General features: G+C 41.5%; 1 protein-coding gene across 1 annotated transcript in view; it reads left to right on the top strand.

Moving 5' to 3' along the window:
• The first annotated feature begins 9,424 nt into the window (after positions 1-9,424).
• The window catches only part of LOC117420001 (cGMP-inhibited 3',5'-cyclic phosphodiesterase 3A-like), a 127,323-nt gene continuing 112,400 nt past the window's right edge, over positions 9,425-24,347 (top strand). Inside the window, exon 1 of the mRNA XM_034033486.3 lies at positions 9,425-11,120. Within this exon, the coding sequence (XP_033889377.3) occupies positions 10,209-11,120 (912 nt within the window). The 5' untranslated portion in view covers positions 9,425-10,208. The remainder of the gene's footprint in view (positions 11,121-24,347) is intronic.

The raw sequence follows: 24,347 nt of genomic DNA, 5'->3' as shown, positions 1-24,347 counted from the left end.
TCCCTGATGCAATCCCATCCCCAAATCAAGGCTGTCCCTGATGCAATCCCAGCCCCAAGTCAAGGCTGTCCCAGATACAGTCCCAGCCCAAGTCAAGGCTGTCCCTGATGCAATCCCAGCCCCAAGTCAAGGCTGTCCCCGATGCAATCTCAGCCCAAGTCAAGGCTGTCCCCGATGCAATCCCAGCCCAAGTCAAGGCTGTCCCTGATACAGTCCCAGCCCCAAGTCAAGGCTGTCCCTGATGCAATCACATCCCCAAGTCAAGGCTGTCCCTGATGCAATCAAATCCCCAAGTCAAAGCTGTCCCTGATGCAATCCCATCCCCAAGTCAAGGCTGTCCCTGATACAGTCCCAGCCCCAAGTCAAGGCTGTCCCTGATGCAATCCCATCCCCAAGTCAAGGCTGTCCCTGATGCAATCCCATCCCCAAGTCAAGGCTGTCCCTGACGCAGTCCCAGCCCAAGTCAAGGCTGTCCCTGATGCAATCCCATCCCCAAGTCAAGGCTGTCCCTGATGCAATCCCAGCCCAAGTCAAGGCTGTCCATGTTTTCTTTTTTTTCAAATTTAAAGTGCATTATTATTAGACCCTATTCCAATTCCACGACCAAGCCAATCCCCAAATCAAGGCTGTCCCTGATGCAATCACATCCCCAAGTCAAGGCTGTCTCTGATGCAATCCCAGCCCAAGTCAAGGCTGTTCCTGATGCAATCCCATCCCCAAGTCAAGGCTGTCCCTGATGCAATCCCAGCCCCAAGTCAAGGCTGTCCCTGATGCAATCACATCCCCAAGTCAAGGCTGTCCCTGATGCAATCAAATCCCCAAGTCAAAGCTGTCCCTGATGCAATCCCATCCCCAAGTCAAGGCTGTCCCTGATACAGTCCCAGCCCCAAGTCAAGGCTGTCCCTGATGCAATCCCATCCCCAAGTCAAGGCTGTCCCTGATGCAATCCCATCCCCAAGTCAAGGCTGTCCCTGACGCAGTCCCAGCCCAAGTCAAGGCTGTCCCTGATGCAATCCCATCCCCAAGTCAAGGCTGTCCCTGATGCAATCCCAGCCCAAGTCAAGGCTGTCCATGTTTTCTTTTTTTTCAAATTTAAAGTGCATTATTATTAGACCCTATTCCAATTCCACGACCAAGCCAATCCCCAAATCAAGGCTGTCCCTGATGCAATCACATCCCCAAGTCAAGGCTGTCTCTGATGCAATCCCAGCCCAAGTCAAGGCTGTTCCTGATGCAATCCCATCCCCAAGTCAAGGCTGTCCCTGATGCAATCCCATCCCCAAGTCAAGGCTGTCCTTGATGCAATCCCATCCCCAAGTCAAGGCTGTCCCTGATGCAATCCCATCCCCTAGTCAAGGCTGTCCCTGATGCAATCCCATACCAAGTCAAGGCTGTCCCTGATGCAATCCCATCCCAAGTCAAGGCTGTCCCTGATGCAATCCCAGCCCAAGTCAAGGCTGTCCCTGATGCTATCCTAGCCCAAGTCAAGGCTGTCCCTGATGCAATCCCAGCCCAAATCAAGGCTGTCCCTGATGCAGTCTCAGCCCAAGTCAAGGCTGTCCCTGATGCAATCCCAGCCCAAGTCAAGGCTGTCCCTGATGCAATCCCATCCCCAAGTCAAGGCTGTCCCTGATGCAATCCCAGCCCAAGTCAAGGCTGTCCCTGATGCAGTCCCAGCCCAAGTCAAGGCTGTCCCTGATGCAATCCCAGCACAAGTCAAGGCTGTCCCTGATGCAATCCCAGCCCAAGTCAAGGCTGTCCCTGATGCAATCCCATCTCCAAGTCAAGGCTGTCCCTGATGCAATCCCATCCTAAATCAAGTCTGTCCCTGATGCAATCCCAGCACAAGTCAAGGCTGTCCCTGATGCAATCCCAGCCCAAGTCAAGGCTGTCCCTGATGCAATCCCAGCCCAAGTCAAGGCTGTCCCTGATGCAATCCCAGCCCAAGTCAAGGCTGTCCCTGATGCAATCCCAGCCCAAGTCAAGGCTGTCCCTGATGCAATCCCATCCCCAAGTCAAGGCTGTCCCTGATGCAATCCCAGCCCAAGTCAAGGCTGTCCCTGATGCAATCCCAGCCCAAGTCAAGGCTGTCCCTGATGCAATCCCAGCCCAAGTCAAGGCTGTCCCTGATGCAATCCCAGCCCAAGTCAAGGCTGTCCCTGATGCAATCCCATCCCCAAGTCAAGGCTGTCCCTGATGCAATCCCAGCCCAAGTCAAGGCTGTCCCTGATGCAATCCCATCCCCAAGTCAAGGCTGTCCCTGATGCAATCCCATCCCCAAGTCAAGGCTGTCCCTGATGCAATCCCATCCCCAAGTCAAGGCTGTCCCTGATACAGTCCCAGCCCCAAGTCAAGGCTGTCCCTGATGCAATCACATCCCCAAGTCAAGGCTGTCCCTGATGCAATCAAATCCCCAAGTCAAAGCTGTCCCTGATGCAATCCCATCCCCAAGTCAAGGCTGTCCCTGATACAGTCCCAGCCCCAAGTCAAGGCTGTCCCAGATACAGTCCCAGCCCAAGTCAAGGCTGTCCCTGATGCAATCCCAGCCAAAGTCAAGGCTGTCCCTGATGCAATCCCAGCCCAAGTCAAGGCTGTCCCAGATACAGTCCCAGCCCAAGTCAAGGCTGTCCCTGATGCAATCCCATCCTAAATCAAGTCTGTCCCTGATGCAATCCCAGCACAAGTCAAGGCTGTCCCTGATGCAATCCCAGCCCAAGTCAAGGCTGTCCCTGATGCAATCCCATCCCCAAGTCAAGGCTGTCCCTGATGCAATCCCAGCCCAAGTCAAGGCTGTCTCTGATGCAATCCCAGCCCAAGTCAAGGCTGTCCCTGATGCAATCCCATCCCAAGTCAAGTCTGTCCCTGATGCAATCCCAGCCCAAGTCAAGTCTGTCCCTGATGCAATCCCAGCCCAAGTCAAGTCTGTCCCTGATGCAATCCCAGCCCAAGTCAAGGCTGTCCCTGATGCAATCCCAGCCCAAGTCAAGGCTGTCCCTGATGCAATCCCAGCCCAAGTCAAGGCTGTCCCTGATGCAATCCCATCCCCAAGTCAAGGCTGTCCCTGATGCAATCCCATCCCCAAGTCAAGGCTGTCCCTGATGCAATCCCATCCCCAAGTCAAGGCTGTCCCTGATACAGTCCCAGCCCCAAGTCAAGGCTGTCCCTGATGCAATCCCATCCCCAAGTCAAGGCTGTCCCTGATGCAATCCCATCCCCAAGTCAAGGCTGTCCCTGATACAGTCCCAGCCCCAAGTCAAGGCTGTCCCTGATGCAATCACATCCCCAAGTCAAGGCTGTCCCTGATGCAATCCCATCCCCAAGTCAAAGCTGTCCCTGATGCAATCCCATCCCCAAGTCAAGGCTGTCCCTGATGCAATCCCAGCCCCAAGTCAAGGCTGTCCCAGATACAGTCCCAGCCCAAGTCAAGGCTGTCCCTGATGCAATCCCAGCCCCAAGTCAAGGCTGTCCCCGATGCAATCTCAGCCCAAGTCAAGGCTGTCCCCGATGCAATCCCAGCCCAAGTCAAGGCTGTCCCTGACGCAGTCCCAGCCCAAGTCAAGGCTGTCCCTGATGCAATCCCAGCCCAAGTCAAGGCTGTCCCAGATACAGTCCCAGCCCAAGTCAAGGCTGTCCCTGATGCAATCCCAGCCCCAAGTCAAGGCTGTCCCCGATGCAATCTCAGCCCAAGTCAAGGCTGTCCCCGATGCAATCCCAGCCCAAGTCAAGGCTGTCCCTGACGCAGTCCCAGCCCAAGTCAAGGCTGTCCCTGACGCAGTCCCAGCCCAAGTCAAGGCTGTCCCTGATGCAATCCCAGTAGCAACTTCATCCTCCACCTCTCCAGCCTCCACTTTATTTGCAGACAGTCTCCTCGATGGGTGGGCAGTGCATGGCTTCGTCACGGTCCACCCTGCTGACCTGGCCTCGTCAGATCAGTTCCTCTTTCAGAGGGTGGTGGCTTCCTTCTCCTCTTGAGAGGCGGGACCAACAGCCAAATCTATAAGCAGTGACATCACTCATACCCCCAGTCACGCAGCCATGATCCAGACACTGAATCAGAAATCAAGCCATGTTAGTATTAGAACATAAGAAAAGTTTGGGAACAAGATAAGGCCATTTGGCCCACGATGGCTCGTCCCTTGTTAGCACACCATTCTCTCCTACTGAGAGGAACTAATTTAAAAGCACAGAATCTGGTAGGCTATTCCATGCATTTATAACTCTGTGTAAAAAAATACTTCCTACCTTCTGTTCTAAACTTACTTTTACTCAGCTTCCAGGACCATTTATGCCCCCTTGTTCTTATCTCTGTGTTAAATTTGAAGTACTGTCTTGGGTTAACTTTACACCATTTATGTTGTCAAAGACTTCAATCAATCAAGTATTTAAAAAATGTAATTCACTTCCGGATGGGAAAAACGACCTTTTGCCACAGATTCAGATGACTTGAAAAATGAATCAATTCAAATATCAAAGGATGGTGTTAAAAATTATTTTTAAAACAGGCTTTGCTATGTATGACTTTGTGGAACGCTTGCTTGTGTACTTTATTAGACAGAATAATTAAAGACTGCTGTACATATGTTGAGGGTCCCTGAGTTAAGTAGTGGTGTTCTAAACAATGTTTTACAAAAAAAGGGTCAAATAGCAAATTAAAGGCTACCTTGTATAAAGCAGATTCGATCTCTCCTCTGTATTAGCGTATATTGGACGTGAAAGAAATTGTGAGATTAGTTGATAACAAAGCCATCCCTAATGGTGTCATTGATTGGTGTCATGCACTCGGAGTAGATGCAGCCTTCAGCACAATGTAACACCCAGTAGAGGTATAGGACAGCCCAGACCTAGAAAGCCCTTCAAGCTAATTTACAGAAATTAAAACATGTAAGATCTCTTTCTCATTTAAAGTTTCCCCGCTCTGTATCATTCATTGTTTAGAAAGAGCTTGCAAGACGGTTGTTAAAATAAAGCTTCTCATTGAGGAGTGAACATGTTCAAAGGCAAAGCAATAGTAGACTTGAATTCCGACATTTCTAGTCTGTGGCCGTTTTCGAGTAGTACGAGTGAAAGGGAAGAGTTGTGTGATGCACTGCCGTGTCAGATTCTGGCCCCTGTTGTTCAGATCAGGTTAAAAGCTTTATAACGACACCTGCAGAGCAGCTTGCTGTATAGTGGTTAAGTGATACTTAGCATCTTTCATACTTTCCATACATTTCATTTGAGTCCAATGTTATTTCATGCTATTCCAGAAAGCATTTTCTTCTTTCTTTCCTTTTTTTAAGGCAATGAAGTGGGGAAGCATATGAGCTGTGCACTGAAGCTCACAAGTGAAGAATTGTGCACTGAATCCAGTGCAACATGGACATGACCGCCCCACCTCACTTTCCTCACAATCAGCCTTGATAACACCATGTAACAATTTTTTTTTTACTGGGTAGTAAGTGTTATTTCTTAATTGCTTATGCAAGAAAATGGCTATTATTCCCCACAAACTTTGCTTTTGTGACCAGGACAGTGATATTTTGAAATTTACCTAAGCATTTTGCTATGTCTGCGGCCAATTTATCAAGACAAGAGCGAAAAAGTACTCAGTGGAAGCATCTGCTAAGATGTGTGAGGCCTACAAAGCATATTTTGGCATGCCTGTCGGGGATCATGACAAACCCTGGGCACCTCATTTCACCTGCGAGCACTGCAAAAAAACTCTGGAAGGTAAGATGGACAATTGTTGCTCGGAATTTTATGTTATAAAATTTGTTAAAATTTTTAAAATTGTAAAAGTTTTTAATTTTAAAATGTTTTACAATTTTCAATGTTATTGAAAAAATATATCATATATGAAAAATGTTGCGAGAATCTCTTACACATTAGTCATGGGTGAAATAAATGTATTTTTGTAGGATGGTACAGAGGGGAAAAGAGAGCCATGAAGTTCGCTAGCCCAAGAATTTGGCGGGAACCCACTGACCACTCAAGCAACTGCTACTTCTGCATGGTGGACCCTTCCAAACGTCGGACTGGCAAGAATGCACCTGCTATCACGTATCCGGACCGTCCTTCATCGCCCCGGTGCCACACTGCCATGAGTTCCCCGTACCCACTCCTCCGGACAGAGAGCAGCCGTCTTTAGAAGAGAGCAGCAAGTCAGAGAGCGAGGAAGACGTTGTAGATCCAGATGACAATTTCAGAGGTGGAGCTGAGGAGAGAGACCCATACTACCCCAACCAAAAAGACCTCAACGACTTGTTTAGATCTTGGTATCACCAAGTCCAATGCCGAGCTTTTGACGTCTAGGCTCAAGCAGTGGAACTTGTTGGATGAAAGTGTACAAGTGCAGATCAGAGGAAGCGTCACCAACCTTTTTCCAGCTTCTTCACCCGTCAAGATGGGCTCTGCTTCTGCCACAATGTGACCAGTCTGTTCAAGGCAATCGGAATCGCCTGTAACCAGAATGAGTGGCGCCTCTTCATTGACAGCTCATCCAGGAGCCTCAAAGCCGTGCTGCTCCATAATGGTAACAAGTACCCGTCTCTTCCCCTGGCTCACTCGGTGCACCTCAAAGAGGATTACAACAGCATCAAGACCTTGCTGGACGCCTTGAAGTATGATGAGTACGGCTGGGAGGTCAAAAGAGACTTCAAAATGGTGGCATTCCTGGTGTTTTACCAAGTTTCCCTGCTACCTTTGCCTTTGGGACAGCAGGGACACCAAGGCGCACTACCACAGGTGGGACTGGCCACAACGGACCGAGTTCTCTGTGGGGAGGAACAACGTCAAGTGGGAGCCACTGGTGGACCCCCGGAAGGTGCTGATGCCACCACTGCACATCAAATTGGGCCTTATGAAACAATTTGTCAGAGCTCTAGATAAGGAGTTGGCAGCCTTCAAGTACCTTCAAGACTTCTTCCCTAAGCTGTCTGAGGCAAAGGTCAAAGCTGGTGTCTTCGTCGGACCACAGATAAAGAAGATCCTGGAGTGCAATGAATTCCCCAAGAAGCTCACTAGTAAGGAGAAAGCGGCTTGGAACAGCTTTGTCGCAGTGGTTCGGGGCTTCCTGGGCAATCACAAGGCCGAAAACTATGTGGAGCTGGTTGAGACTCTGGTGAAGAACTACGGCACAATGGGCTGTAGGATGTCCCTCAAAGTCCATATCCTTGATGCTCATCTTGATAAATTCAAGGAGAACATGGGAGCGTACTCGGAGGAACAAGGCGAGCGCTTCCACCAGGATATAATGGACTTTGAACGCCGCTACCAAGGACAGTATAACGAGAACATGATGGTTGACTACATTTGGGGGCTGATTCGTAAACGTGATTTACAGTATAATCGTGAATCTCGAAAAACTACTCACTTCTAAATCTTTTGTAGTCATTTTTGTATTACTTTAGTATAAATACATGTTAATTTGGATTCATATGTTGTTTTTTTCTGACTTTATGTGAACGAAAAGACACAAATTCGCCCGTTTTCTCATTGGAAATAGGTAAATTTCAAAATATCACTGTCCTGGTCACAAAAGCAAAGTTTGTGGGGAATAATAGCCATTTTCTATACTTTTAAGGCATAAGCAATTAGGAAATAACACTTACTACCCAGGAACAAAAATTGTGTTACATAGTGTAATGATCAAACAGAAACAGCAAGAGGATCATACAGAACACACATATGATATTAAAAAATGTAAGAAATGAAATATTAGGGAAATGTAAATGTTAAGTAGCCATTTAACTAACATGTTTGACCTTGCTTTAACTTAAAGAGAATGCCTTAGGCCTTTTGCACATGGAGACTGGGTCAGCAGTGGGGGTGGTTTTGTTATTTACTCAAACACTTACTCTACCCCCTTATAAAAGATCACCATAGTAAAAGCATAGCAGTGTAATACAGCATAGTGAAAGCATCATAAAGCATACGTAAGCATTGTAAAGCACAGAGGTATGGTAAAGCATAGTAAAAACATGGCCAACTGGGGTAAACTATGGTAACTGCATAGTATAACCATGGGAAAACTGCAACATTTTTAACTACAGTATTTTAACAGGAATACTTCAAATGTAATTTAAAGCTGGGTTCATGTTGTCATTTTAAACAGTACAGCGCTCTGGGGTGCTTTGTGCATTTCATACTGTAATTGGAATTTTTTACAAAAAAGAAAGATATTTTTGTTGCAATATGTTTTATTGAAAGAGTAGTTAATTTGCATGGTTTTTTTTTTATAACAAGAAGACGAAGCATGCAATTAATGAAAGATTAATGTTGCATTCCTTCAGCGGTGGAAGAGCTGCTTCATAGTAGATTTGAATAGACTGATTCATATTTAAATAACCACTTTGATGATGATACAGCCACTTTCATCAAAGGACCGAGATGCACTTATCTGCTCCAAAGGAAACATTTCTCTGAACAATTAAGTGGTATGTACTGTGCATCCCACTTTACACAAATAAACCCATAATAACAACAGCAAAATATGGGTTAATAAAATCACGACAGCACTGAGCCCATCGTTGGCTTAGCAGTACTGGCTGTCCTTTGGAAACTCACTACAGTTGTTTGGCTGATGGTTAATATCAAAACAATGTTGTGTGTGTGTATATATATATATATACACACACACACACACACCATCCGTAGTCTTCATATTTAATTTCATATCGATAATTGCTAACTTACAGTATATGCATATTATAATTAGAATTGTAATAATGAGTTGCGTGCAGTATTATTATTTTTATTACTGTTATTATTTATTTCTTAGCAGACACCCTTATCCAGGGCGACTTACAATTGTTACAAGATATCACATTATACATTATTTCACATTATACAGATATTATTTTTACATACAATTACCCATTTATACAGTTGGGTTTTTACTGGAGCAATACAACAGCAGTGTCCCCCACTGGGGATTGAACCCACAACCCTCCGGTCAAGAGTCCAGAGCCCTAACCACTACTCCACACTGCTGCCCAATAGGATATCGGAGTTATAATTACACCAATACATATACAATAATAAATAAACAGTTTTTAAAACATTCTGATTTCTTCAAAGTTATCCATACCATATTGAATCAAACAAGCAAAGCATGTTTTTTTTTTTTTTTTTTAAATTCACATCCTAGCATGAAATGTCCAGCTACTTACTGTGTGCAGCAACTGCAAACATGCAGAATTACATTCTGTTTAAATACAAATAAAATAATAATAAAATATCTAGCAACGCGCCTAGGCAACGCTTACACATGCAGGACAAACAGTTCTAAAGAGCTTAGTTAAAATTCATGCTTATCTCAAGTATCCCCGTTTACAATATAATCAGACACCATCTGACACCGTGGTAGCTAGCGCTCCAGTCAGTGAACGCTGTGTGCTGCGTTGATATTGCGTAGCTGTGCTGTGCATGTATGAAGGAACTGTGTTGGGAGCTGTGTAATACACACACTCGAGCCGCAACCACATCGGTGGGTTTTTTTCTGCTATTTTCTTGGAGCTAAACTCACATCGTCATACTTACCAAGCTGTTGTTTTATTTATTTTTAATGTGTATGATTATTTTTAAAGACACTGAGCATCGGGTTCTTTTTTTCTTTTTTTCCTTCTTTCTTTCATTCTTTCTTTCTTCATTGAAGCATTTCTTTTTAAAATATGACCAGAGACAGATCTGCAACGTTTTCAAACGATCGGGAATTGCGATCCTATTTTTGCAAGAAGGAATCGCCGAATAAGAAGAAAAACTGAATTATATTTAAAAAATAAATATATCAATAACAAGAGTAAAACGACCGGAAAGGAGAGAGAGAGAGAGAGAGAGAGAGAGAGAGAGAGAGAGAGAGAGAGAGAGAGAGAGAGAGAGAGAGAGAGAGAGAGAGAGAGAGCAGCGATGATGAATAGCAATGGCCTGGATCTGCAAAACGTCAGCGCTTGGCTTGTCAGTCTGTGTACTACAGTGCTATAGTGACTGTACAATGTAGAGCATGTTGTTTGAAGCATGGTCCGACCTGCAATAGCCCAGTTGAATATTTCAAATAAAGGTTTATTGTTATAATATCAATATGTATTATATGAAAGAGACATGACTATTGATTAAACCATAGGGAGCATTTTTGTACTGTTTTCATATTTTTTTAAGTAGCCTACCGTACAGCAAGTAGGGTATAACTTGTCGATACCATAGTGTATGTGCCATTAAAAAAAAAAAAAAACATGGAAATGACAGCAGAATCAACCAATTTCAGTGGGAAATTCAACAACCGTTACGGGAATAAAAACTCCGGGGGAGCCGATCGTAATGGCTACATAAAGACATGTGTCACGCCATTAAAAAGGGACCCCGAATGCCAGATGTGGGGGGCATTAATGCTGAAGAGAATCTGGAGTTCCTGGAAAGTCTCGTCCGCGGTGTGCGTCGGCTCTCTCTCGGTTCTGTTGGCTTTGAAGTTTGTGAACGGGGAAATCGAGTACAGCATCAGCAACAGGGGCAAGGTGCCGGACTCGCCGGTGCCTCACTCTCTCTCGGGGTGCGCGGCGGAGCTCCTGGTAGCTTGGTGGCACTCGGCGGCGCCCCTGTTCTCACTGGTATGTGCGTTCTTCTGGGTCGGCTTGTACCTAACACGCTGCGGGGTCATGCTAACAACTGCGCTTTTCCTCCTGACTGTCTGCCACCTGGGAGAAGCGGCTGCCCAGCTCTTGCTCTTCGGCTCGGAGGATCAGTTACTCTCTTTCACGGCAACGCTGGTGGTACTGGCCTGCTTGGCAACCGGGGCACTGCTGAGAGTGAAACTGAAGCTGGGGCTTTCTGTCATCGTCTTTATCAGCCTGGTCAGGACCCTTTCTCTGATCTCGTTGAATAAAGTCCGGGACGGTTGTAGACCCTACCTGGCGTACCTGGTCGGGGTGCTGGGCTTCCTTCTTGCGAGGTATACAGACCAGCTATTGCCGAGCCCGGGCCAGCACGAAGAGGGCTGTACTTCCCTGACGGGGGCAAAGGAGCACATCCCTGTATTTAAAAGGAGAAGGAGATCCAGCTCTGTAATTTCATCAGACATGGCGAACAGTCAGTCCAGCAGCAGCAGATCACACAGAAGGACTTCTTTGCCATGCATTCAGAGGGAGCAGGTAAGGGCTTTCAGCATTGTGAGCATTCTGCTTGCTCCGTCATGTTAGTCTTGGGGTCACACACGCATGGTGGCATTGTGCTGTGTTTGTTTTGTTCGTTATGCAGATTGGAGTGGGGGTCTAGGGGTAGCAATACTGTACGCTGCCTGCTACACTATAGATATATTACATGTTATAAAGAAAAAAAATGGTATCTTTTGCATTATTTTAAATCAGCTGTTCTTTTTTAAAATTAAGAAATGTCTGTTTTTCTATTTCACATTAAGTTTGTGTTTACATTTAAAATGTTGTGTGCGTTTAAAGGCTAAAAGTATAACCTATACAATCTAATTGAACAAAATGATCATTTTCGCCTGTACTGTACTACTCGGTTTTGTAAACCTTACTTTAATTCGGTATAGGTTCATTTCCACTATTGTATGCCGAGCTTTGGAAACTCTTTTCCAGTTACAAGCACATAGTCCAGCTCTATAGCTGTCCATTGCAGCTTCCCATGGTATTACAATATATAAATAGACTATGCCAGTCTTTTGGCGGTGTGTAGCTACCTGAAGTCAATTAACGAGAAGTGACAACAACACAATTTAGTTTTCCCTATTAAAGCACATTTACGTACCGCACCGTAATCTAAATGTTTAGGAATGAAAGGAAAATGTTATGCGGTGTATTTGAAACGCGCTGTACTGTCTCCGTGCACGGCGATGTGCATTGTTGGTAATGCAATTCACTGGTATGAGTCTTCAAGCAATTGCAATAAAAACCAGGGAATGTTTAAGATGTGTTTTGCATGCGGGTCATGTTTAATTCAGTGCGAAACAACATTTCCAGTAGTCAGCATGCAGTCACACACATTATTATTCAATAGAGGAGTAAACATGTAACGCGAGGTATAGATACGGGTTTTAGTGCTTTCAAAGATTTACTAACAAAACAAACAAACAAAAAAGTTTTCATATAGAACTACTGAAACGACACAGTACGTATATACTGTACTCGTCTCTCTCTATCTCTCTCTCTCTCTCTCTCTCTCTCTCTCTCTCTCTCTCTCTTTTAGCTATCTATCTATCTATCTATCTATCTATCAGCAGTGTGGAGTAGTGGTTAGGGCTCTTGACCGGAGGGTTGTGGGTTCAATCCCAGGAGGGGGACACTGCTGCTGTACCCTTGAGCAAGGTACTTTACCTAGATTGCTCCAGTAAAAACCCAACTGTATAAATGGGTAATTGTATGTAAAAATAATGTGATATCTTGTAACAATTTATCCAGGGCGTCAGCTAAGAAAGAAATAATAATAATAATATCTGTCTATACTACTAAGTGCTGTACTACTTAAGCTGCTAAACAGCTGCAACAATCATGAGTCTGGACCATTTACTGAGAAGAGACTAGTATAACTTCTTAAGTTGTTAGAGCATGTACTGTAGCCTATTGTTATTATTATTATTATTATTATTATTATTATTATTATTATTATTATTATTATTATTTATTTCTTAGCAGACGTCCTTACCCAGGGCGACTTACAGTTGTATACAAAAAAATACATATCAAGAATTACAGCACAATTAAGAGCAAGATGTAATAATATAAGATATACTCTAATATAAGGGAGCTGTTTGCGGATTGGCTATTGTCTCCTTTTTTAGAATTAAACGGGCTGTCTTATTTTGATATAGAGATTCTCAAATGTAACTTTCATTATAACCACATCGTGTTGATACAAAATGAAGCGCAGGGAGGACGCTGTGAAGAGAGCTGGATACTCTTTGTCTATATTTGCAGGTTTTCAGACTACGACAGGAGCCAGTACTCTTACAAGATAGATCAAAGTCAACATCAGTGTTATAAACTGAAAGTTTAATGAAATAAAACATAACATTACCGCTTCATAAGATTAATTAAATTAAACCAGCAGCGTCTTGGTTTATGTTGAGAATACAATGACATTGTTTTTTTTTTAAACTTATCTAGAGGCAGCGTTTGTGTTTCCAAGTGTAATTCTGTGCTTTAGTTGACTGAACTAGCTGGCCTCTAGTGGCGAGCAGTGGTATTGCACGCATTGGAGACACAGTGGCAGTCAGTCTATGCAGAAGTAGGACAGACAACTGTCCTGTAAATAGCATCAGACTCAAACCTGAGAATTTGACATTACTGCTGATAACTGCTTTGTTTTAAATGTAATAGAAATGTTGCACACTAGCTTAAAGATCATGTAGGAGTGTGTTTCTCAATGTATCGATATTGCGGGTCTTTATTACAGCAGGTCACTACCCCCTGCAGTGGTTTATGCCACCACACTGCACTTCACAGCGCATGCATTAGGACTAGCTGGATTCTTTCAGGTTATTCGCTCATATCCTATATGTAGCAGCACACACCTCCAAGGTGTGTAGTTCCCAATGCGAGTTCTTACACCGTGTACGTCTCTCAGTGTGAACTTTGCACCCGATATTGGAAAGTCCACTTGGAACCCTTTCTATCAGATACTATTGTTGAGGGTGTTCCTGTTTCGATAAGCAACACTTAGCAGCCTCCACAGAAAGCACAAGGTGAATTCAATGATATGAAACACCGTGCTTTATTTATTTATTTATTTATTTATGTATTTATGTACTTCTTTTTACTTCGTCAAGAACATCTCACTTCTTTTTACTATACATTTAACATTCCCTGGTTTGCCATGTTTATTAATATGCTTTACCATACCTCTTGGTGATATTGCAGGGAGGCAGGATTGCAAGCAGGGAGATGCAGCTTTTATATATTACAGAGTACACGCAAAGGCGCCATTTATACAGTATAGCAAACTAATCCTTTAAGTGAACCCATGGACGCAAAACCCTGTGCTGCAGATCAGAGGAGTTTCTGTTTTGTCCAGTCCCCTCTGTGAATACAGAGTGAAAAGGGGAGCAGGGTCTCTGTATAGTCAGGTTCTTCACACTGGAGAGTGTTTGTTTAAAAGCACTAATAAGGAATCGGTTCATTTCATGGCGAAGTCTGTCTCTGTGCCTGGAAATAATCCAAGTTATTTGAGGCCACGGTGTGTTATCTCACAACCCAGGATAAGCACAACAGAAATATATACAGGGCTGGCTAATAGGGCACTGCTATTCACCCCAGCCGAGCACTCTCCCCTTCATGTATGATACTGTGTGCATCTACACTGTTGCTGTACTTTTAAATACAAAAGCTAAACAAACAGCAGTTCTACCGGAGTTTCTGGCATATCAAACTATAAAACATGAAAAGACTTTTCTGCCACATTTTGCAATAAAGCACTAACTACATTTAATAGAAAAAAATACTATATAATTATACTCAACACACATTTACCGATATACAGTATATATATATATATATATATATATATATATATATATATATATATATATATATATATATATATATATATATATATATATTGTGAGACAGCAGGGAGGGGGTTAATTCCTCCCTCTAGGAAAACATGTGCGGAAGGCACATTTTTGGTTTGTTAATTGTTTTGGTTAATTGTTTTGGTTAATTGTTTTATTATTAATCATTACCTGCACCTGGCTACTATTGAAAATTGGAGCCAGGTGCAGGGTTTAAAAGGAGAGCAGTCAGTCTGCTCTGGGCAGCTGCTGAAGAGGGTAGAAGCCGACTGTGCTGGTGTGTGGGTACAGCCGTAATTAAAAGAAAAGGCAGTGTGAAGCCTTTTTTTGTGTGTGTTGTTCTGTTTATTTTTTGTTACAGGTAAACAGCTTAGCTGTCCTGTCTTTTAGTTTAGGTTCCTGTTTTGTTTTAGTTATTGCCTAAAGAAGAGCTAGGTGTTTGTTTTGTTTATTTTTGTTTTTGTTTCATTAAAAATAGCGCAACCGCGCTTCAAAAATCCATTTCTGTGTGTTGGGTCAGTGTTTTTAAAGGGGCAACGAACCGCGTTGAGGGCGATTCTTTTACAATATATATATATGTATAGATAGATAGACACACAATGCATGTGAGAGTACTTTTTCATAGATGTTATTTGTGCTTAGCAAAAAATAATGTGTTATATATGTCATAGCAAAAAATAACATTGAGATATAATGTGTATATATTTCATGGATACCTGAGTTTTGAATAACCTTTGTTATCATCACATAGCAAGCGTCTTGATCTTTTCAAACCTGAGCTTGAAAATCTGTCTGTCTGCCTGCCTGCCTGCCTGTCTGTCTGCCTGCCTGTCTGTCTGTCTGCCTGTCTGTCTCTGCCTGCCTGCCTGCCTGTCTGTCTGCCTGCCTGCCTGTCTGTCTCTGCCTGCCTGCCTGTCTGTCTGTCTGCCTGTGTCGACACAGTAGTCTACCAAGAAAGTGTGCTGTGAGATAATGCAGTCCAATCTAAGTACCATTGTTTACAGTTCTGCCGAAGTGGGTACAGTAAGTTTACAGAGCTTAATGATTCATTCAGGAGGTCTGGTTCTTTACGTGCATGTGCCTGGACCTTGCCTCAAAGCAGTACAACTGGCAAGGTACGTGCTGTGCATTAGTACCATGTGCATACAGTGCCTTGCGAAAGTATTCGGCCCCCTTGAACTTTGCGACCTTTTGCCACATTTCAGGCTTCAAACATAAAGATATGAAACTGTAATTTTTTGTGAAGAATCAACAAGAAGTGGGACACAATCATGAAGTGGAACGAAATTTATTGGATATTTCAAACTTTTTTAACAAATAAAAAACTGAAAAATTGGGCGTGCAAAATTATTCAGCCCCCTTAAGTTAATACTTTGTAGCACCACCTTTTGCTGCGATTACAGCTGTAAGTCGCTTGGGGTGTGTCTCTATCAGTTTTGCACATCGAGAGACTGAAATTTTTGCCCATTCCTCCTTGCAAAACAGCTCGAGCTCAGTGAGGTTGGATGGAGAGCATTTGTGAACAGCAGTTTTCAGTTCTTTCCACAGATTCTCGATTGGATTCAGGTCTGGACTTTGACTTGGCCATTCTAACACCTGGATATGTTTATTTGTGAACCATTCCATTGCAGATTTTGCTTTATGTTTTGGATCATTGTCTTGTTGGAAGACAAATCTCCGTCCCAGTCTCAGGTCTTTTGCAGACTCCATCAGGTTTTCTTCCAGAATGGTCCTGTATTTGGCTCCATCCATCTTCCCATCAATTTTAACCATCTTCCCTGTCCCTGCTGAAGAAAAGCAGGCCCAAACCATGATGCTGCCACCACCATGTTTGACAGTGGGGATGGTGTGTTCAGGGTGATGAGCTGTGTTGCTTTTACGCCAAACATAACGTTTTGCATTGTTGCCAAAAAGTTCGATTTTGGTTTCATCTGACCAGAGCACCTTCTTCCACATGTTTGGTGTGTCTCCCAGGTGGCTTGTGGCAAACTGTAAAAGACACTTTTTATGGATATCTTTAAGAAATGGCTTTCTTCTTGCCACTCTTCCATAAAGGCCAGATTTGTGCAGTATACGACTGATTGTTGTCCTATGGACAGAGTCTCCCACCTCAGCTGTAGATCTCTGCAGTTCATCCAGAGTGATCATGGGCCTCTTGGCTGCATCTCTGATCAGTCTTCTCCTTGTATGAGCTGAAAGTTTAGAGGGACAGCCAGGTCTTGGTAGATTTGCAGTGGTCTGATACTCCTTCCATTTCAATATTATCGCTTGCACAGTGCTCCTTGGGATGTTTAAAGCTTGGGAAATCTTTTTGTATCCAAATCCGGCTTTAAACTTCTCCACAACAGTATCTCGGACCTGCCTGGTGTGTTCCTTGTTCTTCATGATGCTCTCTGCGCTTTAAACGGACCTCTGAGACTATCACAGTGCAGGTGCATTTATACGGAGACTTGATTACACACAGGTGGATTCTATTTATCATCATTAGTCATTTAGGTCAACATTGGATCATTCAGAGATCCTCACTGAACTTCTGGAGAGAGTTTGCTGCACTGAAAGTAAAGGGGCTGAATAATTTTGCACGCCCAATTTTTCAGTTTTTTATTTGTTAAAAAAGTTTGAAATATCCAATAAATTTCGTTCCACTTCATGATTGTGTCCCACTTGTTGTTGATTCTTCACAAAAAATTACAGTTTCATATCTTTATGTTTGAAGCCTGAAATGTGGCAAAAGGTCGCAAAGTTCAAGGGGGCCGAATACTTTCGCAAGGCACTGTACATACCGTATATATGAAACACAATAAAATGTTCTGCATTACATCTGTAGGATTTCAAAGTACAGCATTGCATCCATACCTATTAAACTCAGTAATGGTATGCAATATTTCATAAAACTAAAAGACACATATACAATTTAATGACAAATGTTATGACTATAAAGACACTGAAATAAGCTTAGTCGAACTGTTAGTCATTGAGTATTACTAAGTGTATTATAAAAGCTTACTTACTATATTAACGGATTAATAATATACTAACTGATTAAGGTGTATGGTTCTATCCTGTATTTATGTTTTTCTAGTAAAAATATCTTTCTAAGAGTGTGTGTATTTAGTGTGCTTATTGTTTACTGTAAGAGTTTAAATGACATGATCAGTGCTTGACGTTAATTACTTCACATGTGGCTCTTTTGAATGGGATGAGTAGTGCATTATATCACTCACCATACTCACCCCCTCTGTTTAAGTGTGGACTCACTGCAGGATTAATCTGCTTTAATTAAATTCTAAGTGGATAGTACAGACCCACAAAGCTGGCACCTGCAGTGACAGTCAGTCAGTCACTGCCTGACCTGTAAACTGAGCACTGAACCGCGCTCACGAAACTTACATTGAAGAAAATGTGCGATCAGGTGCAAGTGCAGTTATATATATATATATATATATATATATATATATATATATAATGGAAATGCTGAGCAAAATGAATCCATGGGATTGTGCGAAAATGGAAAACAGACCGTCTGTGTCGTTTACAGCAAAGATCCAGCCCAACAGCTGTGATTTATCAAGAGTGACATGAAAACAAATATTATCACAGTAAGCAGAGGAAACTTTGTAAAACACGTGCAATAAAGGTATTTTTAATCCACCTTCACGATTTCCTGATGAATTACGGCCAAATTAAAGTATAGCTTTGTTTTTTTCTCAATGAAACTTGTTGTTTTTTTTAACTACAGCAAGGATTTCAGTGGTAAAAATACCACCACTTGGACCACAATCTAAATATTTTCAAATACCTTTGATGTTTTAAGGAGTGTTAATTCTCAGTACTTTACCCCGTACTGCAGCACAATTTTCAATTACATTTGGTATCAAAGGGTTGCTGAAGCCCCCAAACCAAACATGAAAGCAAGCAAAACAGCATCTTGCCCCGCGAGTCCTAGATGCTCTGTGTTTCTATCTCACTCTCTGTTCTTGTTGACTTTTGCATCGTATGAATTCAATTTCATCTTGAAGGCCGTGGTTCATTTTGCAGCAGAGGCTGCTACATTTTTTTTAACTGGTACCATATGTGAAAAAAAGAAAGTGCTGCAATGTGGCTGTAATTGGGCTTGGTTTTGACTACTGTTTATGTGTAATTTGCAGTTTTTTACCTTCAGTTTTCATGAGCTGTTGTTTTACGCGTAATTTGCAGTTTTTACCAGCAGTTAAAGTGGAATTCCATAACTGGCCACTCTAAATAGATACAAAATCAATATAAATACATAGCCGTGCATTTTAAATGTAGGTCTTAAAATGGTAAAAAGCCAGTTTTCCTCCTTTTCCTTGTCTTCTTATGAAGATATGCTAGGTTCTCCCATACGGAAAGAAAATATATATTTTATATATTTTTTATAAATGGGAAACATGTTAAATATATGTACCTTACCATGTATTTTCAACATATAAAATAAATAAATAGCTCACAGATTGAATTATATTTAAAATATATTCCAAATTCACCAGATATTTGTAATATATTTTTATACATTACTAATTTATTTTATTTAACTGACTAATATATATATATATATATATATATATATATATATATATATATATATATATTACAATATATTATTATAAATATTTGTAACAAACTTACCATACATTTAAAATATATTATGTTTTTGCCTTACATTCGTCATACATTTTAAAAACATTATTTATGGATGCTGTTTAAATATATTAAAAAATATATTAAGCAACAAATTGGTGTACATATTTTGGAACTGAATAAAAATACCTTAAGAATGTATTCATAAGTTTCCCTGAAACGTATAATGATGCTAATTATATATTCAATTGTATTGAAACATGTATTTACCTTTTTTAATTTAATATGAATCAATATATTTATTTGTTTTACATGTTTATTGTTCATTTGGGAGTATTTCTGTGATTTCTTATTAATCACGAACATCCGCAAGAGTGGAGAGGTGCCTGTGTGTGTGTGTGTTTGTGTTAGTGAGTGGTGAGTCACTGCTGATGGCAATCTCTGCTAAATAAACACCGCTGGTGTTATAAAAAGAGCTGAAGGTGTTGCTTCCTTTATTAATCCAGGAAGGCGGTTTTAGTACCCTGCTTGGCTGCAGTATTGTTTTTTTTTTTTATTATGTGCCATACACAAGTACATATATTATATTTCAAATGTATACATCATGTATTTTTCTCATATGAATTGTATATTTCTAAATATATTTACTTTATATTTTAAAGCATTAATAATATATTTAACATATATACATATGTATGTATTTTAAATACATAAAACATATATCTCAGATATTTTTCATATCTTGAAAAGAGGCCAATGTTGGTGTATTAAAAATGTCTAAAATATCTTGATAATATGTTTTTAATATATTCTATTTAATTCAAGAATGATGTTGGCAAAATATAAGTATCATACATTTCTTATTATATATAAAAAAAAAAAAAAATTTGTTCCGTATGGGCTGTTACTCCCATATCGAGTCATTCTTTGTTTTGTAATATTTATTTTAGTTTACCTGGTTTTGAACTTGCTTTGAGCTTGTCTGGAGAACCCTAACTGCTAGCAAAGAACAGCCTTCCTCATTCCATTCAAAACATGTGACAGCTTGACTTTCCCGCACTGCTGACCCGGCCTACTCCACACATACAGAGAGGGTGAGCAGTGAGTTAAAATTGCCCAGGCAAAATCACGGACTGGGAAGAGAAAAATCATAATACAGAGAGTCAAGTATCTGAACTAATTGGGACCGACACTAGTTTGCATAATCAATTTGTATGGATAATCGAACAGGTGTTAATAACAATTACTGTATCTTTAATAATGTATAGAATAAAGTTAACATACACACGTACTTAGTATACAAGTAACTACTAATGATATATAGATAGTAATGTATTATATCACATTAAGCATAAACAATTTAAAAGCTTTACAAATCATTAAATTAATGCAATTCCGTAAAACTTTAACACCTACAGTTAAGGTAGTGAAATACTGTAATTAAACGTACCATATACCAAACTTTGAAAATCATCAAAGAATACAATTCCGTACAACTTTGACACATTACAGAACTGTAGGAATCATTAAACTTCAAAAATTCAGTAACATGTGATACCTGCTGTTAAGGCATTGTAATATTGTGTAATTGAAATTAATAAAATGAAAGTTCTTAGTTGCTTAACAACACAGACATGATCTCCAGCCCTTACTGACGAAATAGAAGAAACATCAAGAACGTGGTGACTGTTATAATTTGCTTAACTGCGACAATTTAAAGCACGCAATGCTCCAGCTGAAGGTTTTGGTGGTCTGAATAATTCTGTAACTTTCATTTGCCTCAGTCTGCTGGTCCTTTTTTTTGGCTGGTGTATTCAGTTGATTAGACAGTATGGTTGATCAAAGGTTGAATAATTGACTGTCTACTGTACCTTCATTTCGGGCCCAACAGAACCTAGAACCACTCTTCCAGCACGTAAATAACGTGCAAGCCAAGTGAGAAAGGGCCCTAAGTGATTAAGGCAAGGGAAAGAGAATACAAGCAAATATAATGGTATTTGAAGGTGCTTTGGGATCATTTTAAACTCTTTGAAACATCATTGTTGTTATTCTTATTCTCATTCTTACTGTGGTAAGCACAGTCCACCAAACCCATTTTGATTCCAAATGAATTGGCGGCACTCCCTAATATCAACATGTTTCCAGCTGTATAAAGAAACACTAGAAACTGGCAAAACACTGTGGTTCTATTGTTGTTTGACGGGTCACATCATTAAATTGTTCTTGAGATAACTTCCACTTGTATGGTGACCTTTAAAAGCTGAAGTGTGATGGTTACCAGCTGTTTACTAACTGTGTGTTCATTCCAGAAGGCTTGGCGTACCTCAGAGCAAAGGGAAACAGGGGTTTGCAGAAACGTGTATACATGTTCTGGAGATGTATGTAACAGCAGTTGTAATGTATATTGAGGGCTTGATTCTCAAAGCTGTGTACTCCAAATCAACATTAGCACAGGTTTTTTTTTCTGAATGGAAAGGACACTAATGAAACGTCTAAAACGAATAGGAAACTACGTCATATTCGAGCCCCTGAATTAAAAGTCTTTGCTGTTTATTTCTGGTTTGGTAACTTCATTGGGTCTGTTCTCCTTTCTGAAAAACTGGTGCTAATGAGGAATTGGAGTGAATAGCTTTGAGAATTTAGTCCTAAATAAAGGACAAAGATTCTAAGTGGAATCTGCTGAAAAAAATCAGACTTCGTTTTTTTTAAATGTTATCAATACACATGGTGTCTGCTTAGAGTGACTGTGAGCGCAATACCGACAGTGTCATTCATAATGCACAGTTCAGCAGGTACAGTAGTATATTTTTTTGTTGGGGGGTGGGGGGCAATTATCTATGGTTCACCTAAACTAAAGTTTAAACAGGAAAAAAAAGTCGACATTTTCTTTGCATGTTGCATACTTTTGTGGGCAGCTTGGACCTTGTATTAACATGTTTTCAAATATAATAACATAGGCCGGCATGCTACACTATATCAGTGTGAAAGTGCTTGGTACAGAGGCTCGTTCAAATCACAAACTGAGACAGGGGGCAGAGGATTTCTTCATAACAGATGAAAAGCAAAGCATACATCATTGCCTGGAGAATTCAGTGGAGATTTACAGTACATGGCGGTATTAAGGCCACTATCAGCTGTACCTTAACCCTTACGCCACTGTTAAATTACTTTTCTAATTAGGAACACATTCTCTAACTCTGGTGCTCATTTGATTTAAAAAAATAACAGTAAACTTAGAACAGGTTGCACCCTACACATGACATCATAACTTAAATCCAGCCACAGTCCAATCCCGCTTCATACATTCTAAACTTTTAACAAAATCCCATTACCATTGCAACATGCTAAAGGCATATCTGAAAACAGTTTCTCATTGACTCTGTTTCTTAAAAGATTTACATCAGTGTTAGGAATGCGAGAGGGCCATTCCTGACAGGCTTCATATTTCAGTGGCAGGGAAACGAGACACATTCCCCTGCCGAGATAAAGAACAAGCACGCGATAAATGACCACTACAACCTGCATACCAGAACGGGGGCTGCCAATGAGGCTTTGGATACAAAACGAAAGTCAGCATGCAAATGGGACGGGTTATCAGCACTTGGCATTTTTGTGCAAATAAGGTGCAATCACAACTTTTGAAGACATTTAGGGGATTTTTTTAAACATTTTTTTAAATCTTCAACAAGATGGAAATGTCGTTTGATTTGCAGTAGCTGTGTGAAGGGCACTGAGATCCCCTTCCAGAAGCTCTTCCTATTAGTGACAAGCAGTGTGATGGATGAGCTTTCAGAGCAGTGGCTGGTTGGAGAGACTTCCTTTCTGATCCCGGCCAGGCCTGACACACACCTCAGACAGATTGCCCACACACATCTGGCTACATCCTGACTGAGAACAAGAGGAGGCTAAAAGCACATGTGCGCAACATCACCCAAGCTAGCATCAAAATAAACACATGGATCACACTGCAGACAGATCTGCATTGGAACAAGTAACTCTACTTCATGAACCACAATACACACACACAATCAATGTGCAACCGCACTTCCCAAATGAAATCCCATATGGAAATGAACAGCTGAAATATACAAGAACTTTTGCTATTTTATTTATTTTATTAATTTGGAATCGGCAATTATTTTTCACTGCTGCAACCCTCGCACTAACTCTGGAGAGGTGAGCACTCACATCCTCCGAAACGTGTGCTGTCAGCCATCCACACTTTTTTTCACACTGCAAGCCCGCCGTGAAGCTACTACAGAAGTACAGCGTAGGACGACCATGCAGTTCTGAGTTGCACTCAGGCAGGCCTGCAGGTGCCCGGCCAGCCACAGGGGTCGCTGATGCGTGGTGAGCCAAGGATTCCCCAGCGGACCTAAACCCTCCCCACCTGGGCAGTGCTTGGCCAATTGTGCGCCGCCCGCTGGGAACTCCCAGTCACGATCGGCAGTGACATTGAACTGGCGACCTCCAAGCTATAGGGTGCATCCTGCACTCTGTGAGAAGTGCCTTTACTGGATGCGCCACTCGGGAGCCCCTAATAGAACTTTCATTTTTGACCCTGTTCTATATGTAATATATACAGTATGTCGCAGCACAGATAGTTTAGCCTTCTATGCTGCACTGTACTAAATCAGACTTTGTTATCACCAGTTTGTTTACCTAAGGTAGTCTTAGCTCCTGAAACACAAGCTTTTTCCCTCCCTGAAGCTTTACCCTGTATAGCCCTCCTCACGCGACTACCTGCAGCAGCTGGGGTTTTGAATGCCATACTGTATATAAGCTGTGTTTTATCACAAGGAAGCAAAAACAGTAATGCAAACAAAGGTAAAAAGTCTATTTTTCCCTTTGTTACCAAGCTGATAAAAAATGTTCAAGCAACACCTATAAAGCTAACATTTTCAACTGAGGCTCGTAGGTATGCAAACAATATATATTTAAATATGTAAACTTTACAGGGCTCCTTTAAAATACAGTGAGAGCTCTTCTTTATATTTCCGAGATACAGTGGTTGGTTAGTAAATGATCTTTGATAAATATTTTTCATATGTGGAGTCTGATCACGAATGCCATTTGAGCAGGGAAGTCTCCCAGGAAAGTTTTCTTTTTTTGCTTTCAAGCATCTACCATCTAATATCTAATCCAACCTGATTGGCATTCCCTAACAAAATGAATTAACTTCTTTATAACTGACTTCAGTTGGACTAAATGATTAATCATCCTCATCAATAAAATATCTCAATCCCACTCCGTG

Source organism: Acipenser ruthenus, chromosome 14 (assembly GCF_902713425.1).
Source record: "Acipenser ruthenus chromosome 14, fAciRut3.2 maternal haplotype, whole genome shotgun sequence".
Classification (NCBI taxonomy): Eukaryota; Metazoa; Chordata; class Actinopteri; order Acipenseriformes; family Acipenseridae; genus Acipenser; species Acipenser ruthenus.
Note: the sequence above shows the minus strand (reverse complement) of the source record. Positions and strands in the feature narration are given on the sequence as shown.